This window comes from Oratosquilla oratoria, chromosome 7, assembly GCF_046742065.1.
Source record: "Oratosquilla oratoria isolate Oo_2021 chromosome 7, ASM4674206v1, whole genome shotgun sequence".
Lineage (NCBI taxonomy): Eukaryota > Metazoa > Arthropoda > Malacostraca > Stomatopoda > Squillidae > Oratosquilla > Oratosquilla oratoria.
This window is the reverse complement of record NC_134783.1, coordinates 69,931,305-69,948,257: the sequence shown is the minus strand read 5'-3', so window position 1 is coordinate 69,948,257 and position 16,953 is coordinate 69,931,305. Positions and strand designations below refer to the sequence as shown.

Here is a 16,953-nt window from a genome sequence, read left to right as displayed (position 1 = left end):
CTTCACATTTTTATGTTTACATTTGGTACCTCTAAGAGGATGGGCTCATTTCTTACATGACGATATTAATGTTTACTTTTTTTCTTATCTTTCAGATGTGGCAGGACATCGAGACGGTCCTTCTCGGTGATTCAGTAGAGGATCCCGAGACACACAGGCCGCCGCCTCCGCCACCACCTCCACCACCACCACCGCCACCACCACCGCCACCACCACCCCCGCCGACCACGACACCTTCACTTTTGTCCCAGGCTCTAACGGCCCCGTTAGCACCGAGAACCAACTCCATGTCCTTCCAAGGTCTTTCCCATCAGGCACCGTACTGCGCCCCAGAACCGCCCCATATGGTTCCCCAGCCCCAGTACGAGGAGGTGGGCGTCTACCGTGCCCCAGGGTCGACTGTCGTTCCCCATCCTCACTCTCAACCTCCACCGTCTCACCCAAACCTCGAGCACAATAGTTCGTCCTCGTACCCCCATGATACTCAATACGCATCGCCATACCACTCTTATGTTGAAGGTATCGAAGTGGAGTCTTACGTTGAGGAGGAGCTTCGACACGCTCAGTACGAGCAAGCGCCCCCACAGAGCACGTACGAACCTCAGCCGCTTGTGGACAATGAGGACTTTGTCGATCTGGATGCCTTGGCCAAACATGCCGCCGAGGGCCATGCTAGCTACTATACCGACCCCCCACGCCTGAGGCACGATTCATTGCAACAGCCGACCTACTCTGGCTACCTGGTCACCAATTCCGTCGTCGGCGCTACGACGGCCACGACAACGACCACCACCACCACCAAACTCCCTTCCATCGCCACTCTCCAGCCCGGAAACCGAAATGGGCCCATCAGCTTTGACAACTTCTCCACCACGCTCCCGCCCATGACAGCCCTGACCACCACCACGAGTCTGACCTCCGCACCTTTGACGTCGCCTCCTGGTCCCCCACTCCGGGAAACGCCGAACTCTAGTGTTCTAACCTCCACTTCCTCTGGGTCACCCTCCACATCTACGAGTTCGACACAGTATTCGGGGTTGATGGCCATTGTACCAGCGCAGGTCACTTACACCCACGGCCAGATGTCCCCTCCTGCGTCGCCAGACAACGAGGACCTCCCAGGAGGGATAAAGGTGTCTACGGCAGGAGTCACGCCCGGCGCCACCAAGACGGGTCCTCCCTTGTCCGCCGCCGCTGCAGGGCTTTCCCGACACGCCCTCCACACCCTTGTCAAGGTCATGACTCCTCCTTCTTCTCCTAACTTGTCCGACTTGCTCACCTCCACGTCCACGTCCACCACCGTTACGTCGCCGTCTGCCTCACATCCTTCTGTCCTCAATCAGATACCTGCAGGAGAGTCGTCCATATCCCAAGATGATGACGACAGCAGCAAGAAGACTTCGAAGAAACCTTCGGGTCGGAAGAAGGTGACGGCCCATACTTGCCAGCACCCGGGCTGCCAAAAGACGTACACCAAGTCATCCCACCTGAAGGCACATCTGCGGACCCACACCGGTGAGAAGCCGTACCAGTGTAACTGGAAGGGATGTGGCTGGAAGTTTGCCCGGTCAGACGAACTTACTCGCCATACGCGGAAGCACACAGGCGACCGCCCCTTCCAGTGTCGGCTGTGCGAGAGAGCTTTCTCGAGGTCGGACCACCTCAGCTTGCACATGAAGAGACATGTCACCGTGTAAGGGGTCAGATGTCCGGTGCACTTTGAGAATCGATTCTTTAGTGGAGAAAAGAAGCCTGTGGACTACAGGTTCTTTGCAGCCCTATGTGGGATTTTCGAGGCTACACAAAATAAGGCTGACTTGATAGACTGTCAGTCGGAGTCAGCGCTCCCTCCAGTATATGTAGCCACCTCAACGCTTCGATCTCTTATTATTTTGGCGCTATGGCTCGGCTACCGCGTCCTTTACAAGCCATGTCCAGGTGTTCAACTACAGTCATGCCAAGAAAATTAAGAAAATTAATAAAACGTTGTATGTCTCGGCTTCTAAGTCCATATGATTAACGGCTGCGTACAGAAGCCAAGGAAGTAAAGGTTCCAAACCGGGACCGAGGTCCTCCCTTGCCTATCAAGTGTTACCAAGGCCTCAAAGGCCCTCCAAGTCGTCTGGGTCTGTTGGATTTGTGCAAGTTTAACATAAAAAATAGAGTTATAACTGCAAAAATAATTTTAGGATACCATATTTGAAAAGAAATCCAGACAAGTCATATTGTATCTATGATCACACACACACACACACACACACACACACACACACACACACACACACACACACACACACACACACACACACACACACACACACACACACACACACACACACACACACACACACACTAGATTAGAATATCAGGCCCTGTTGTGACAGTATTTACGCCCTTGTATTATACTTGACCCAAACATTGTGTCTGTCAACAGTGATAATGCTTCTTCCATGACATGATGAGATGAAAGGAAAGTTATTTGAAATTTGATGTTATGAAGTGGGTGATTGCTTTGGATTGGCCATCCTCTCATTTGGGTAAAGGGACAAATGTATATGTATGTATACAAATAGTTGAAGAAATATATATGTATACATATATATATTTATGTACATATATATATATATATATATATATATATATATGTATATATATGTATACATATATATATATATATATATATGTGTGTGTGTGTGTGTGTGTGTGTGTGTGTGTGTGTGTGTGTGTGTGTGTGTGTGTGTGTGTGTGTGTGTGTGTGTGTGTGTGTGTGTGTGTGTGTGTGTACGCGTGCGTGTTTGTGTGTGTGTGTGTTTGCACCTTTATGTATGTGCTTGCACGCGTGTGTTCGTTTGGATATCTTTTTATGTGTTTGTGTTTGTGGGTGTAGACGAATACATAGATAAATAGATATATGATGTTTCACAAGAGGCATACATGCAGAAACATCTTAAGCTGTACTTTGGCAAGGAAAAATCCTTGTAATTTGACACATTTCTCTTTCTCGTATTCGACGTACCCCTCTGTTTATGGTCCTATCACGTGACTCTTGATCAACACTTAGTTATTCGTTTCATTACCAAGGGAATTTGAATTATCCTCCTGGGACATCTGGTCAGCCAGAACCTTCTAGCACTTCCTGTATGAGAAGAGGTAACCAAATCATCTGACCAGTGTTCCTTCCTCGAGTCATTCTTGTCATTTAACTTGGTTAATAATAATAAATATATATATATATATATAGATATATATATATATATATATATACATATATGTATATATATAGAGATATATGTGTATACAAATATATACATATACATATACACATACATATACATACACATATACATATACATATACATATACATATACATATACACATGCACATGCACATGCATATACACATGCACATGCACATGCACATGCACATGCACATATACATACACGTACACGTACACGTACACATACACATACACATGCACATACACATACACATACACATACATATACATATACATATACATATACATATATATATACATATACATATAACATATACACATACACATACACATGCATATACACAGACATTTATTACATACATGCATAAATATGTGATTTCTTCTGCAGAAGTATAAATACATGAACATAGGCATACAAATAGACACACTTATATAATATTCGCTTTCATGGTTATCTGTGTAAGGGTTCATTCATAATATACACTCTTTTACTTTAATTACTCACTTTGCTACCACTCTTTCTTTTTCCTGATTACAATTTCGCTGACATGCCAGTCATAATATCCTCTCCCTCCCTTCCATCTGCTCTTCATCTTTCCCCCTTCCACAGTCCCTACAGTGTGTTCGGCCGGAGTAGGTCGACGCTCGACGATCCCACCAATCAGCTGATGGGTTAAGCTGGCCAGGTGCGAGGGAAGGTAAAAAGATTAAGGGAAAGCGGATGGCAAGAAGGAAGGAAAGAGGAATAGGGGGTGTCTATGGAAACGAGGGTCTCTTACCGAGTGGAGTGAAGGAGGGAAATGAGAAATATGGAAGCAGATATAGTTAAGGGGAAAAATAAATATTTTGATAATTCAGAAATCTGTAGGAATTGAAGACAACATATGGGATGAAAGTGTGACAATAAACCTAGGAAAGGTGTGATCAAAGTTTCTAGTGAATGGGGTAAAAGGTTCTAAAATAGTAGGGTAAACTCACTGAACAGGTAATTAGAGCTTAGTATGTAGAATTCATGAAAAGAGGAAAAGGATATCTGTATGTTACTTTGTATAGCTCGAAAGTTTCTGGTGATTTAGAACAGTTGAATATTTGGGTAATCTAATTACTAGGTGATTTTCGATTTTCTTTTTTGCCAAATTGTTGATATGTAAATGTGACTGAGATTTGTAATAAGAATAAGAATAAATACAAATGTAGCTAAGAAATTGTGGAGTTATAGAAGTGTAGAATATACAAATTAGGGTTATGTTTAGATAGCAAAAGAAAAAGTTAGAGAATATAGAAATGTATAAGAATGTCATCATGTAGTGTATATGAAAAAATATAAAGAAAGAAATTATTCGATCATAAGTGTTTTTCAAGTTTTATTCGCATTAAGTAAACTTTCTCATTTTCTCCATGGTTTATTTTATCTATTTTATTTCATCTACACTGTAGAGATATCACCACTTTTTCCCTAGATTCCTCTCTTTTGTCTTTCGTTACTTCAAGACAAACCATGATCTTTCTCTGTCATGTGGAGCTCCACACGCCACTTTCCAGCTCACTTCCTACACTTCCTGCAAAGCCACTCTCTCTGATGGACCCGGCCCCAGACCAGGAAAGGGGCGTAATAGATTACTTCAGAGGGCTTCTATCATGTTTAGTTTGGCATCTGTAGGTTCGTCATAGTGTCTTTCTTTGGCGGCGTCAATTTGGTTGTGATATAAGATCAGAAGAACATAAGAATGAAGGGGACTGCATGAGGCCATAAAGTCTACACTAAGCAGTTCCATGTTACCACATTTCACACCCATCCGGTACTCACTAGGAATAGCGAAGTTAAAGTAAGACTGACAGACCATGATACTGAATTTTATGACGCTTCATTCAAGTACATATCAATTACTTTTTAATGAGTTAGTAAAGTTTATATGAACATTCAAACCTAATACAGAAGAAAGCGCTAATGTTTAGAGGAAACAAGACCGGCATTAACCAAAACACCACACTAATCATCGACTATCAGCTCTGATATATAATGATGTAGATAAAGACCTAACTTTCTAAAATTACTGTACAGTATCCCATACGTCAAAAGATTAATTAGAGCTGCTGCGAAAAGATTCTTCAAAATTATATATTATTCAGATAAGGTAGGAACAGAAATGAATTCAGTAGTCCTATTTTCATTACAAAGTATATTAAAATCAGCAACGACAGTCGATAAAATAAATCTGAAACAATATCTTACGGGGTTTGGATAATTTCTAATGAGATTGGATTCCTCTTAAAGGTATTGGATCCCTCTTAAAGTGGTTGGATTCTTTTCAGAGAATTCGGATTCTTTAAGGAAAATTCAACCCTATTAAGAAGAATCAAACCCCATTAAAAGTTACCTAATCCCTTTAAGAATTATCCAATTCCCTTATCATGAGAAATTAGATACTCGATGAAACGATTATACCACAAACCATAAAGGCAGTCCCGTCAACACCCCACCAAAATAATAGGACTTGAAGGAGCCAGGTGTTTTGTAAACACAATGGCCTGCGACTCAACCATTAGCATATTGTCTGCTTGCCTGACGAAAACCATTATTTCACAACTATTGTGAAAAAATGCGTTCTGATCATAATTTTCGTCGTCTTTGCAACTCCTAACAAGTCATTTGTTTCCTGAGCTTGTCAGCAGCCCTTTCATCTTTTGTTTAGTCGTTCTGCCTTGTTCTTGGGGTTCCAGGTCTCAAAGAAGGAACCTGTTGTTTCCAGACTTGGGATTCATATAAAATGTGTACACGAAAGCCCGTCCACACTCTGTTACAAAGACATTAGACCACACACGAACACGCGCCTGTGTATATGCATATTCATATAAAGTTATGTTAAAAATACTTGTCATACATGTACAACATGTAATGCTATGAAAAAGTGGATGCAGTCATGTATTTGGTAATGATGAGATATGTGATCAGTTTACATATATTATCCAAGTATATTCATGTAACAGATTGGTAATTCAAAAACCCATACTTGATCCCTATCAATCAATACAGCGAAGCAAATTCCAAATCATTTTCGTGTCACGTGTCTTGTATTCTATGAAGCATATTTTTTCTCCTGAAGTGAATTCTCTATTCATTGCGATCTCCAACGATTTTCTCCTCAAGAGAGATAAAGAGAGGTAGATAGCGTATCTTTTTCTTTAAGCATTATCTGCTTATCACTGCAATCTCATTTTTTCTTTCTTCGTTATCTTCCTTTCCCTTTCTGAGTTCTTCTGCTCTACCTATGCAAATCGTAATATTCATTCTCACTGCTTTTTCCCCATTCGTCTCCCACGAATCCTTCCTCCTCTTCAGTGCCCTTCCCTTCTTCTTCCTCTTCCACCTAGTCCTCCTCCCTCCCGCTGAACCTATCTGGTCATTGCGTGCGCACGTAAAAGGTATAGTCACGAGGCCATTACCTTTAATACTATTCTATTTTCTATAATACCACCTTATGCCGCATCTCTCTTACCTCATAACACCCATTTTATACAGTTTCAGGTCATATTCTAATAGGATGATTATGTCCTTGACCGGTCTATACAATGCAAAGAACTTGTCAGAAAGTTCTTGTGCCTTTCTCGGGTACTAGAGAGTTGTTGTCTCCACACTTCCACATATGTCTTGATTACTTGGATCCTTATTTGATCATAACCATGTCCATTTTTCCTCTCCCAAGTGTATATTTACAAGATATAATCAGATTTAGCGGATGCATATATAACCAATATTGACGTAGTTACACAACCAGACAAACTCTATCTGCATACATACAATATAAATATATATATATATATATATATATATATATGTATATATAAATACATATACACATACAAATACAAATACATATACATATACATATACATATACATATACATATACATATACATATACATATACATATACATATATATATATACATATACATATACATATACATATACATATACATATACATATACATATACATATACTTATACATATATATACATATACATATACATATACATATACATATACATATACATATACATATACATATACATATACATATACATATGCATATATATATACGTATGTAATTGTACATGTACATACGTATATGTACATATTCATCTAAATCTTCTACTGTTTTACACAATAAGCTTCATGAAACCTTCGCGTGCCAAAGCACTACTTTTCACGAATACTCTCATGGCAGTCAGTCTTTTAAGTTCAACATAAATGATGAGGACATCGTATCCAGGCAAGATAGTAAGTTAGTGTTGTCTCATCGTATGACAGCTACTTAAATCATAACGAATGCTTTTAGCCTGATTTCCCATCGTGCATTTGATCATTACTCGAACACACTACTTAACACCTTACACACACGTAAAATTTGTTGCCACGTGCAACTCCCCCATAAGGAGAGGAAGTGACCAAATTGGAAAATTAATAGCCGCGTCTTCCTATATCATTACATCAGCACTCCCTACCCATTATCAAAACAAACACAACGTGAATCACCCAACACTAACTAAATTCCTTCCGACCAGATACCAGGGAAATAGCCATGTTTTCCAGGTTTAATTAAGCTAATGGAAGGCAGCCGTGGCGGTGCGCTCAGGTAACGAGAACTGCTGCCATCTGGTGGTCCCTGGGGACACTGCTTGTGATAGCTTGTCGGCTTGGGGACGGGGTCTCAGCACGCACCGGGGAGCCGCGTCCACTCGCCCTCGCCGTGGCAGGAAGAAAAGGGCCGGGCCAGCAAGCTCCTCACTTTTGTAGATACACTTACGATTTGTCACAAGAGTTGTTATTGTTTCAATATGAAGAGAGGACCGAGGAAAATGATATCTATGAGGATAAAGCTACAGGAAAAGAGCCATGAAAAATAACGATACGGTATTTTATTAAGCTTATTTTCCTATCATTCATAACAGCAAATAGTAGGTCTGATGTTTTGGCACAGAAACACCTATGTATATGTATGTTCGTGTGTGTGTGTGTGTGTGTGTGTGTGTGTGTGTGTGTGTGTGTGTGTGTGTGTGTGTGTGTGTGTGTGTGTGTGTGTGTGTGTGTGTGTGTGTGTGTGTGTGTGTGTGTGTGTGTTTGTGTGTGTATGTACGTGCATGTATGTAGGTACTTATGTATATTCTCTAGCCCTATCCCACTGAATAATGGGTATTTCAAAATAAGTAAAAATATAAGGTAAAGTAATACAAGTCATGAAAAAGCAAAATTTTTGTTAGTAGATATTATTCGCAATCAAATATGAATAAGGTTAGGCTTACTGTCATCAATAGGCTTGGGTATATTCATGACATCAACATTGTCATATACATCACACCTCATGCTTTTTTATATTTACAGATACAGTCATTAAACTTTTTATTTATATAATTACATACCATGCACATAACCTCACTTGATTCTGCAAGATTTATAAGATTGTTAGTTTATATTGGTATGGTAGTTCCATGACGTGTAATACAATCTGTACAAAGGTAAAGATGATATTCTTCTCTGAATCCAACAGATCCTGGGGAATCTTGGATATATTGTAGTATAAACGTCGTTAGAAGCTTTGGTGCTAAATGTGTTCTTGGAATGCGTGGCTTGCAACTCCACAATGAAGAAACATTAGAAAGAAAAATAAAGAAGTCCGTGGAATTACGAGATCGAGAACTTAAAGCAATACAAGAAAGTTATCCATATTTTAGGCCAAGAATAAAAAGTAGAAAATTAGATAAGAAAAGCATTTGAAACCATAAGTACAGCAATTTCATGTCAAAGGTCTACAACTCGATCAGGAGCTTCATCGGTGGAAGAAGAAGAGCCTTCGTCACCTTGAAGACAAGCCTTGGTGGAAACCCATCGACCCGGACAAAAATGGAGTCCCGGCCCTCTACGGCCCTCACCAGGAAACGCCTACGGCCGTAGTATGTCATCAAGTCTGATAAGAACTGTTGATATATATATATATATATATATATATATATATATATATATATATATATATATATATGTATATATATATATATATATATATATATATATATGTCAATATATATATATATATATGCATATAACAAAGAAAAAGTTATAGTAGTGATTATTCTTAATAATAGCAGGAGTATGTAGAAGAGAAAAAAATGTCCTTGGATTACGGTATAGTTTAATATGTAAATAGCACAGAGCCTTTATTATAGAGATATCTATAGAAGTCCATGTGTACATTCATACGTAAACGAGTGTCATAATAATAATAACAGGAGGCCATCTAGATAAGTCAAGACTTGTTTCATTTTGTCGTCTTTCTTGAATACTATGAAACTATGTCAACCATTTATTCCATATGTATGTCATAAATACAAAACGAGTGAATTACTGTGTGCAGAAATAACAAGAAGTTTCTAAATTAAAGAAAATTTCCATATTTTCATGTGTGATAGAGGTATGTCCGAAAGTATTACGTGTGATTTATATATGAATTTCATATACAGTAACGAATACATTTACAGATATATACCCGTATCCACGTTCGTATATACACATAGATGAATACATATATACACACACACACACACGCACTATATATATATATATATATATATATATATATATATATATATATATGTATACACTCACACACACACACACACACACACACACACACACACACACACACACACACACACACATACACACACACACACACACACACACACACACACACACACATATATATATATATATATATATGTATATATATATATATATATATATATATATATATATATATAGTATGTTTATATACATATATACATGGACCCATAAATACATATAGGTATATATTCATCTAACCACATGTATATATATTCACATATACAAATATACTTATATGCATGCATATGTATAGGAATATGTATGTCTACGGTAAATATATTTGTATATAGACATGTACATTTACCTATACATATATACATATATATATGTATATATATATATATATATATATACATGTGTGTATGTGTGTGTGTGTGTGTGTGTGTGTGTGTGTGTGTGTGTGTGTGTGTGTGTGTGTGTGTGTGTGTGTGTGTGTGTGTGTGTGTGTGTGTGTGTGTGTGTGTGTGTGTGTGTGTGTGTGTGTGTGTGTGTGTGTGTGTGTGTGTGTGTGTGTGTGTGTGTGTGTGTGTGTGTGTGTGTGTCAGTGTGATATAGGTATGTATGTAGTGTAGATAACAGTCACAAGGAAAGATTTTGTCCCACGGTGCAATCCTCACAATGTAAATATGCTTTGATCGATCGTGTGATGTATTTTCTTTAAAAAAATTACCTTACTGTAAGCTAGATACTACATATTTAAACATATCATATGAACGAAAAAGGATGATTACATTGATACTGTGAAAACTACAGCGTGGGTCAAAAATTCTATTCGTGACTGTGCATAGGTAGGTAGGTTTTTTTTTTTTTGTGAACGGTAGGTAGTTTTATTTGTATGTTTTGGATACATGTATTTATATATGTATGTATGTTTGTATATATGAATATAATTATATGTGCATGTATATTTTGTATATGTACACGTATTTATGTATGTTTGCATGTATGATAATGTGCATGTATCATCATTTTTATATTTGTATATATGAGAGTCTTGATGTATTTGTGCATGTAAGTATATATGTATGTCTACATGCATGTATGTTCACATGCATGTATGTGTGTGTGGATTTGTATGTATGTATGTATGTATGTATGTATGTATGTATGTATGTATGTATGTATGTATGTATGTATGTATGTATGTATGTATGTATGTATGCATGCATGTATGTATATATGTATGAATGTATGTATGTATGTATGTATGTATGTATGTATGTATGTATGTATGTATGTATGTATGTATGTATGTATGTATGTATGTATGTATGTATGTATGTATGTATGTATGTATGTGCGTATGTATGTATGTATGCATGCATGTATGTACGTATGTATGTATATATGTGCAAAAAAGCACCAGGAAATAAGAAACTTAGTCCAAACTTTTTCGTCTATTTAAGACATCTTCAAGGAATTCATACATATATATATATATATATATATATATATATATATATATATATATATATATATAAAGTAATAGCCAAGGTAGGGAACATGGTAAGGTCATACAAGATACTTCATTACCAGGTCGAGAAATGTTTACACCTATGGATGTAACGTCATATGTGATCAAATGTCCATAAGTGTAAACATTTATCGATATGGTAATGGATTATCTTGTGTGACCTTACCATGTTTCCTACCTTGTCTATTACTTTATGTATATACTGTATATGCATCTATGTCTTTGTTACTTCCTATTCCTTAAAGATGTCTTACATAGACGAAAATGTTCGGACTAAGTTTCTTATTTCCCAGTGCAAATTATTTTCACGTGTTCTTGAGAATTACTGCAAATGTATGTATGTATGTATGTATGTATGTATGTATGTATGTATGTATGTATGTATGTATGTATGTATGTATGTATGTATGTATGTATGTATGTATGTATGTATGTATGTATGTATGTATGTATGTATGTATGTATGTATGTATGTATGTATGTATGTATGTATGTATGTATGTATGTATGTATGTATGTATGCATGTATGTATGTATGTATGTATGTATGCATGTATGCATGTATGTATGTATGTATGTATGTATGTATGTATGTATGTATGTATGTATGTATGTATGTATGTATGTATGTATGTATGTATGTATGTATGTATGTATGTATGTATGTATGTATGTATGTATGATTATATATATGTATTGTTTAAATATATGTATGTAGCTATGTTTATATGTATATATGTATGCATGCATACGTAAGAGTACATATGTATGTAAATATTTATATATGTAGCCTAATGAATGGTAGAGAGGCAGTTATGAACATGATTATACTTGAAATTATTTATGTGTGTATGTTTGTATATAGGTATATATATGTATATATGTATATATATATATGTGTGTATATATATATACATACATATACATATATATATATATATATATATATATATATATATACCTGTATATATGTGAGTGTATTTATGTATTTCTATTTGTTTTCTATGTGAGTGTGAGCTGGCGTGGTTCTACTCACGTATATATAGGTAGATAGCTCTGTAGGAATATACTCTATGTCAGAAATTTTGGTAGGTACATACGTAGGTTGGTAGCTAGGTAGTTATGTAGAGAGGTAATTAGGCAACTGTTACGAGGCCAGGAAGTTTTACAAGTCAATGTGAAGTGAGACAGGTGAATTGATAGTTAAGTAACTTGGTTGACATGAGGTTAAGTAGTCAGTTGTGCGTGTATGACTGTACGTGTATATGTAAATTGTATTTTTACCTGTTTGCTTTCGATATAACAATAGCAATCTTGCAATAATTGTTAACATATTATGATAAAATAAAATCACGACAAATAAACTCACAAAATACGGGCGAAATTATCATTTGGTAGGCCTGAAATTTTACTCTGAAGTCGGTTGGTGTTTGCAATAATTCTAGGTGCATACAGAGCTAAGAAAGCTCCTCAGGCTCTGCATAGTCTGGCCCTTGTACTTTGGCATGTGTTTTTGAGTAAACAATAATTAATTGATATTCTTAGCCTAGAAAGAATCCATGCTTGTGGTTCTTTGTCGCAGTAAGATGACCATTCTCCCAACTCACTTGTTTGATGGTTTGCTGTTCTCGCCACAATTGTGGATCTTAAGTTGGACCTTGCCTCTCTGGACCTTTTCTTCATAGACCTTCCATGTCCCATTCTGGTCCTTCTTCCTTACTCTAACCTTCCCCCAAATGGTTCCCATCCCCTTCTTCCTTCCTTCCTTCCTTCCTTTTTTCTGTTATTCCCTCCCACCCTTTCTTCTTTCCTTTCTTCCTTCTCTCATTCATTATTTCCTTCCATGTGTTCTAAGGGTCCTTGGTTGATGCAGGCATTCCTTCCGCCTATTTCCTACATTTGACAATAAAACGGGACATATCAACTGAAAGAAGATTGATATGAATCACTAATAAATTTTTATACAATAAACACTGACAATAAACAGTGACAATTATTCTCTCGAATAACTTCCTTCTCTTCCATTATATGTTGTTAAATATATGCATATGAATACTCAGCAAGTTTTGATTAGCCTGCACGATTCTATGACCCGAAAGGACCGTTTAATTCTCTTTGGTCGCATCTTAGAGGATTCGACCTTATGACGAGCATAATGTGATACTAGTCGGTAATCATTGAAAGCCTATTGTGTAGTGTAACCATGTATATTGTGTAGATGTCATTCACAGTCCCTAATGCCAGTTTGTTTTGCTTCTTCTGCTCACCTACCTTTGATATACTAGTTATAATGACAATTAATATTAATAATCGTAATCATAGTAATAACAATAAAAGAAAAATACCTGCGCATGTATTTTGTCATTTTTTGCCAGGGATATTGACAGCGTGTGTTCACCTACTCAGTAACTATTGTAGTTTCATTTTTGTCATGATTATATGGTTGTAAGTACAATATGAAATATCACCATTCGGTTGTGTTATAGGCAGAAACATGTCTCTGCTCGTTAATTTTAGATTTGATCTTATTACATTTGAATTTTTTCCTTGATATAGGATTTGATTTTATTATTCTTGTACTCTTCGGTAACTTGATATTTAAATTTTGAGATCTGTTGAATCATTTGAGTCAAAATAACCTTATAATAGGTACCACATGTGATCTGAGTAAAAATATTAGTTTCTCTCTATTGCTGAAATGAAACAATGATTATATAATTATGAGTTACGTGAAATTTAACATCTGTTTATTTATATTTGTACCTGAATAAATGTACCGTGTGTTTCAGTGTCTCTTAATTATACTGATGTTTTGTCATTTCATTTTATGTCTTTATATTTCTACGTTATTGAGTGTTGAACATGTTTTAGAGAACTAGAAATGTAAATATTTGTTTAAGTGCACTATGGTATTGCTTTGATCTTGAGGCTATGTGAATGTGTTTGTCCTTTTCACTCTAAACTAATCTTGTCTGTGAGTGTGCCTAGTATTGCGTAGAGACTACCCCATAAGTAGAACAATTACTGGGATAATAAAGATATGATTGCGTTATGTCGATAAAAAAGAAAGAATGAAAAACATTCAGAAAACTAACTACCCAAAAGGGCATAAGTAATATTGATTTTATTCCTTACTACTGAAATCAACTTTATGGTTAGAAGACTGTTCTCTTGATCTCCACAAACACAATCATACTTTTGTTATAAGCTACGCATATAGAGTTGTCTAACATTGCCACAATATTCCTTTTACCTTCTTCTTGCCCACGCCTGTAAATATTATGTGGTTCTAGAATAAAATGTGCTTCTATGTGTATCCATTTCTTATCGTCTGCTTCCAAATATATTCGTGCATCTTTTCGTGTCACATTTTTGTAAAACACATTGTATATTAAGTATTACCAAGGATTAGTAATTTCCAGCTGAATAATCTGTATTCTGCTGTACTCTGTCAAATAATACTTGTTTATTTTTTGTACGATTGTGTTTTTTTCTCCTTAGAATATACTACTCTTATTCTTAAACATATGGATTGACTCAAAATTATTAGAAAAAATATTTGAACTTTTAGCTCGCAGGACTCAAATTAGGTCATCAGCAAGAACAGGAAAACGTTCGAGGCCAGGAAAAAGATAGAAAAAGAACATGACCAGAAGATAAAAAGATTATGTGCACATTCCGTATTATAATCTAAAAAGAATATATATTCTTTAAGAAGAACACTTATCTTGGCATTCTGGCAGTCAACAGGCAATTTTTTTTACCTATGTTCCTTCTTTTTTTATGAAAAAATTTGATTTTAAAAGCTACCTTTATTAACAGCACACAGTAAGATCTCTAACATCGTTTACAGTATAGCAACGTCATGGTCTTCGACTGGGCCTAGAAATCTCAGTTCTGAAGACTCAAGAATGATAGTCTTTCATTAAATTTGCTAAATTCGAATATATACTTACCAAAAGAAAATTAATTGTACAAATATTAAAAGAAATAAAACATAAGGCACTAGTGTCTTTTGTTTATAAAGTACAGATATAGTGAGAGTACTTCAAACTCAATAAAATAACAAACGTGTCCTAGGGTTGGCTACAATAAAAAAACTGAATTATACGTATACACCCAACATATAGTAAAATATAAAGCTATAGATTTCAGTAGTCTGAAACCTGGTTACAAGACTTTGTATCAAAGGATTACAAAAGAGGAACATGCCGACAGGATAACTTTTGGTTTAGAACTATGTAGGATGCAAAAAAAATCATAATAATGATAAATAAATAAATAAATAAATAAATAAACAAAAATTATAACAGCATAAGTAATAATAAACAAAATAAATAAATGGAACATGAGAGAGGAAGAGAGGAAGAGAGAAGGAGTGTCTGAGAAGTATGATAGAGGTTACGAAGCTAGATAGAGTGAGAAATGAAGAGGTGAGGAGAACAGGGGTGGAAAGGGAACTGAGAGATAGGGTTGATGAAAGGGTATTGGGATGGTTTGGACACATGGAAAGGATGAGTGAAGAAAGATTAGTAAAAGAAGTGTGGAAGGCAGAGGTGGAAGGAGTGAATATGAGGGGGCGTCCCAGGATGAGATGGATGGATGGGGTGAAAGGGGCTTTACAAAAGAGGGGAATGTCTGTGGAGGAAGCACGGGAGAGGACAGAAGATAGGGGTGAATGGAGAGGGGTTGTGTGTAGATGATGCTGTGATGCATGAGGGGGAGTGGGTGGGGGATGGGGGTTGAGGAAGTATGTATGAGAAAAAAAAATTGACGCAGCCCGAAGGGATTTCTCCCCGTCTTCTCCTTTTTTGCATGAGGGGACGGAGAGGGGGGGTCGCCGAATTTATGAAGCGGCCTTGCTGTGGATGTGCTGTGTCTTGCGACACTGCTTCTGACCCAGGGCAGTGGACAGGATGCAGGGATGACCCGTCATCCAGGAGGTGCCAAGATAAGTGGGTGGGAGGAGGGTGGAGGGGAGTGGAATATATAGGAAATGGAATGGGTGGGAGTGGTTTCTATGCCTTTTTCTTTGTGGCTACCCCCCATGTAGGGGGAAAAAGCCTTTGGTATATGTATGTATGTGTAGTTGAATAATAAACAAACAAGAAAATAGTAAATGATAATAAATTGACAGATAAATAAAGATAAATGAAAATCAAGCAAAGAATAAAAAACAACAATAACAAACAAATAAACAAATTATATAAAAAAAATGGCAGGCATTACAGCATCTTGTTTAGGTGTTTATCTAAACGAACCTTAAAGCTTCTAACTGAAATACACTGCACTGCTTCTACATGAATCTTATTCCATTGATTAACTACACGGTTGGCGAAGTTGTTTGTACCCACTTCCAATTTAGATACATTTCCTGAGAGTTTGAAACCATTATTTCTTGGATTCTCATTCAGTGTGATTTTTTTTTTTTTACTTTTGATATTGTCAATCCCCTTTAGAGTCTTAAAGTCCTGTATTAAGTCACCTCTGAGTCTACGCTTTTTTAAGGAAAACTGATTCATATGTTTTAGTCGATTTTCGTATGATTTATTTTTGATATT

General features: G+C 36.7%; 1 protein-coding gene across 1 annotated transcript; it reads left to right on the top strand.

Moving 5' to 3' along the window:
• Window positions 1-287: 287 nt before the first annotated feature.
• LOC143026848 (uncharacterized) lies at window positions 288-2,326 on the top strand. The gene has a single exon (XM_076187630.1). It carries the CDS (start codon window positions 288-290, stop codon window positions 1,695-1,697), a length of 1,410 nt encoding a protein of 469 aa, XP_076043745.1. The 3' UTR covers window positions 1,698-2,326.
• The last annotated feature ends 14,627 nt before the right edge of the window (window positions 2,327-16,953 follow it).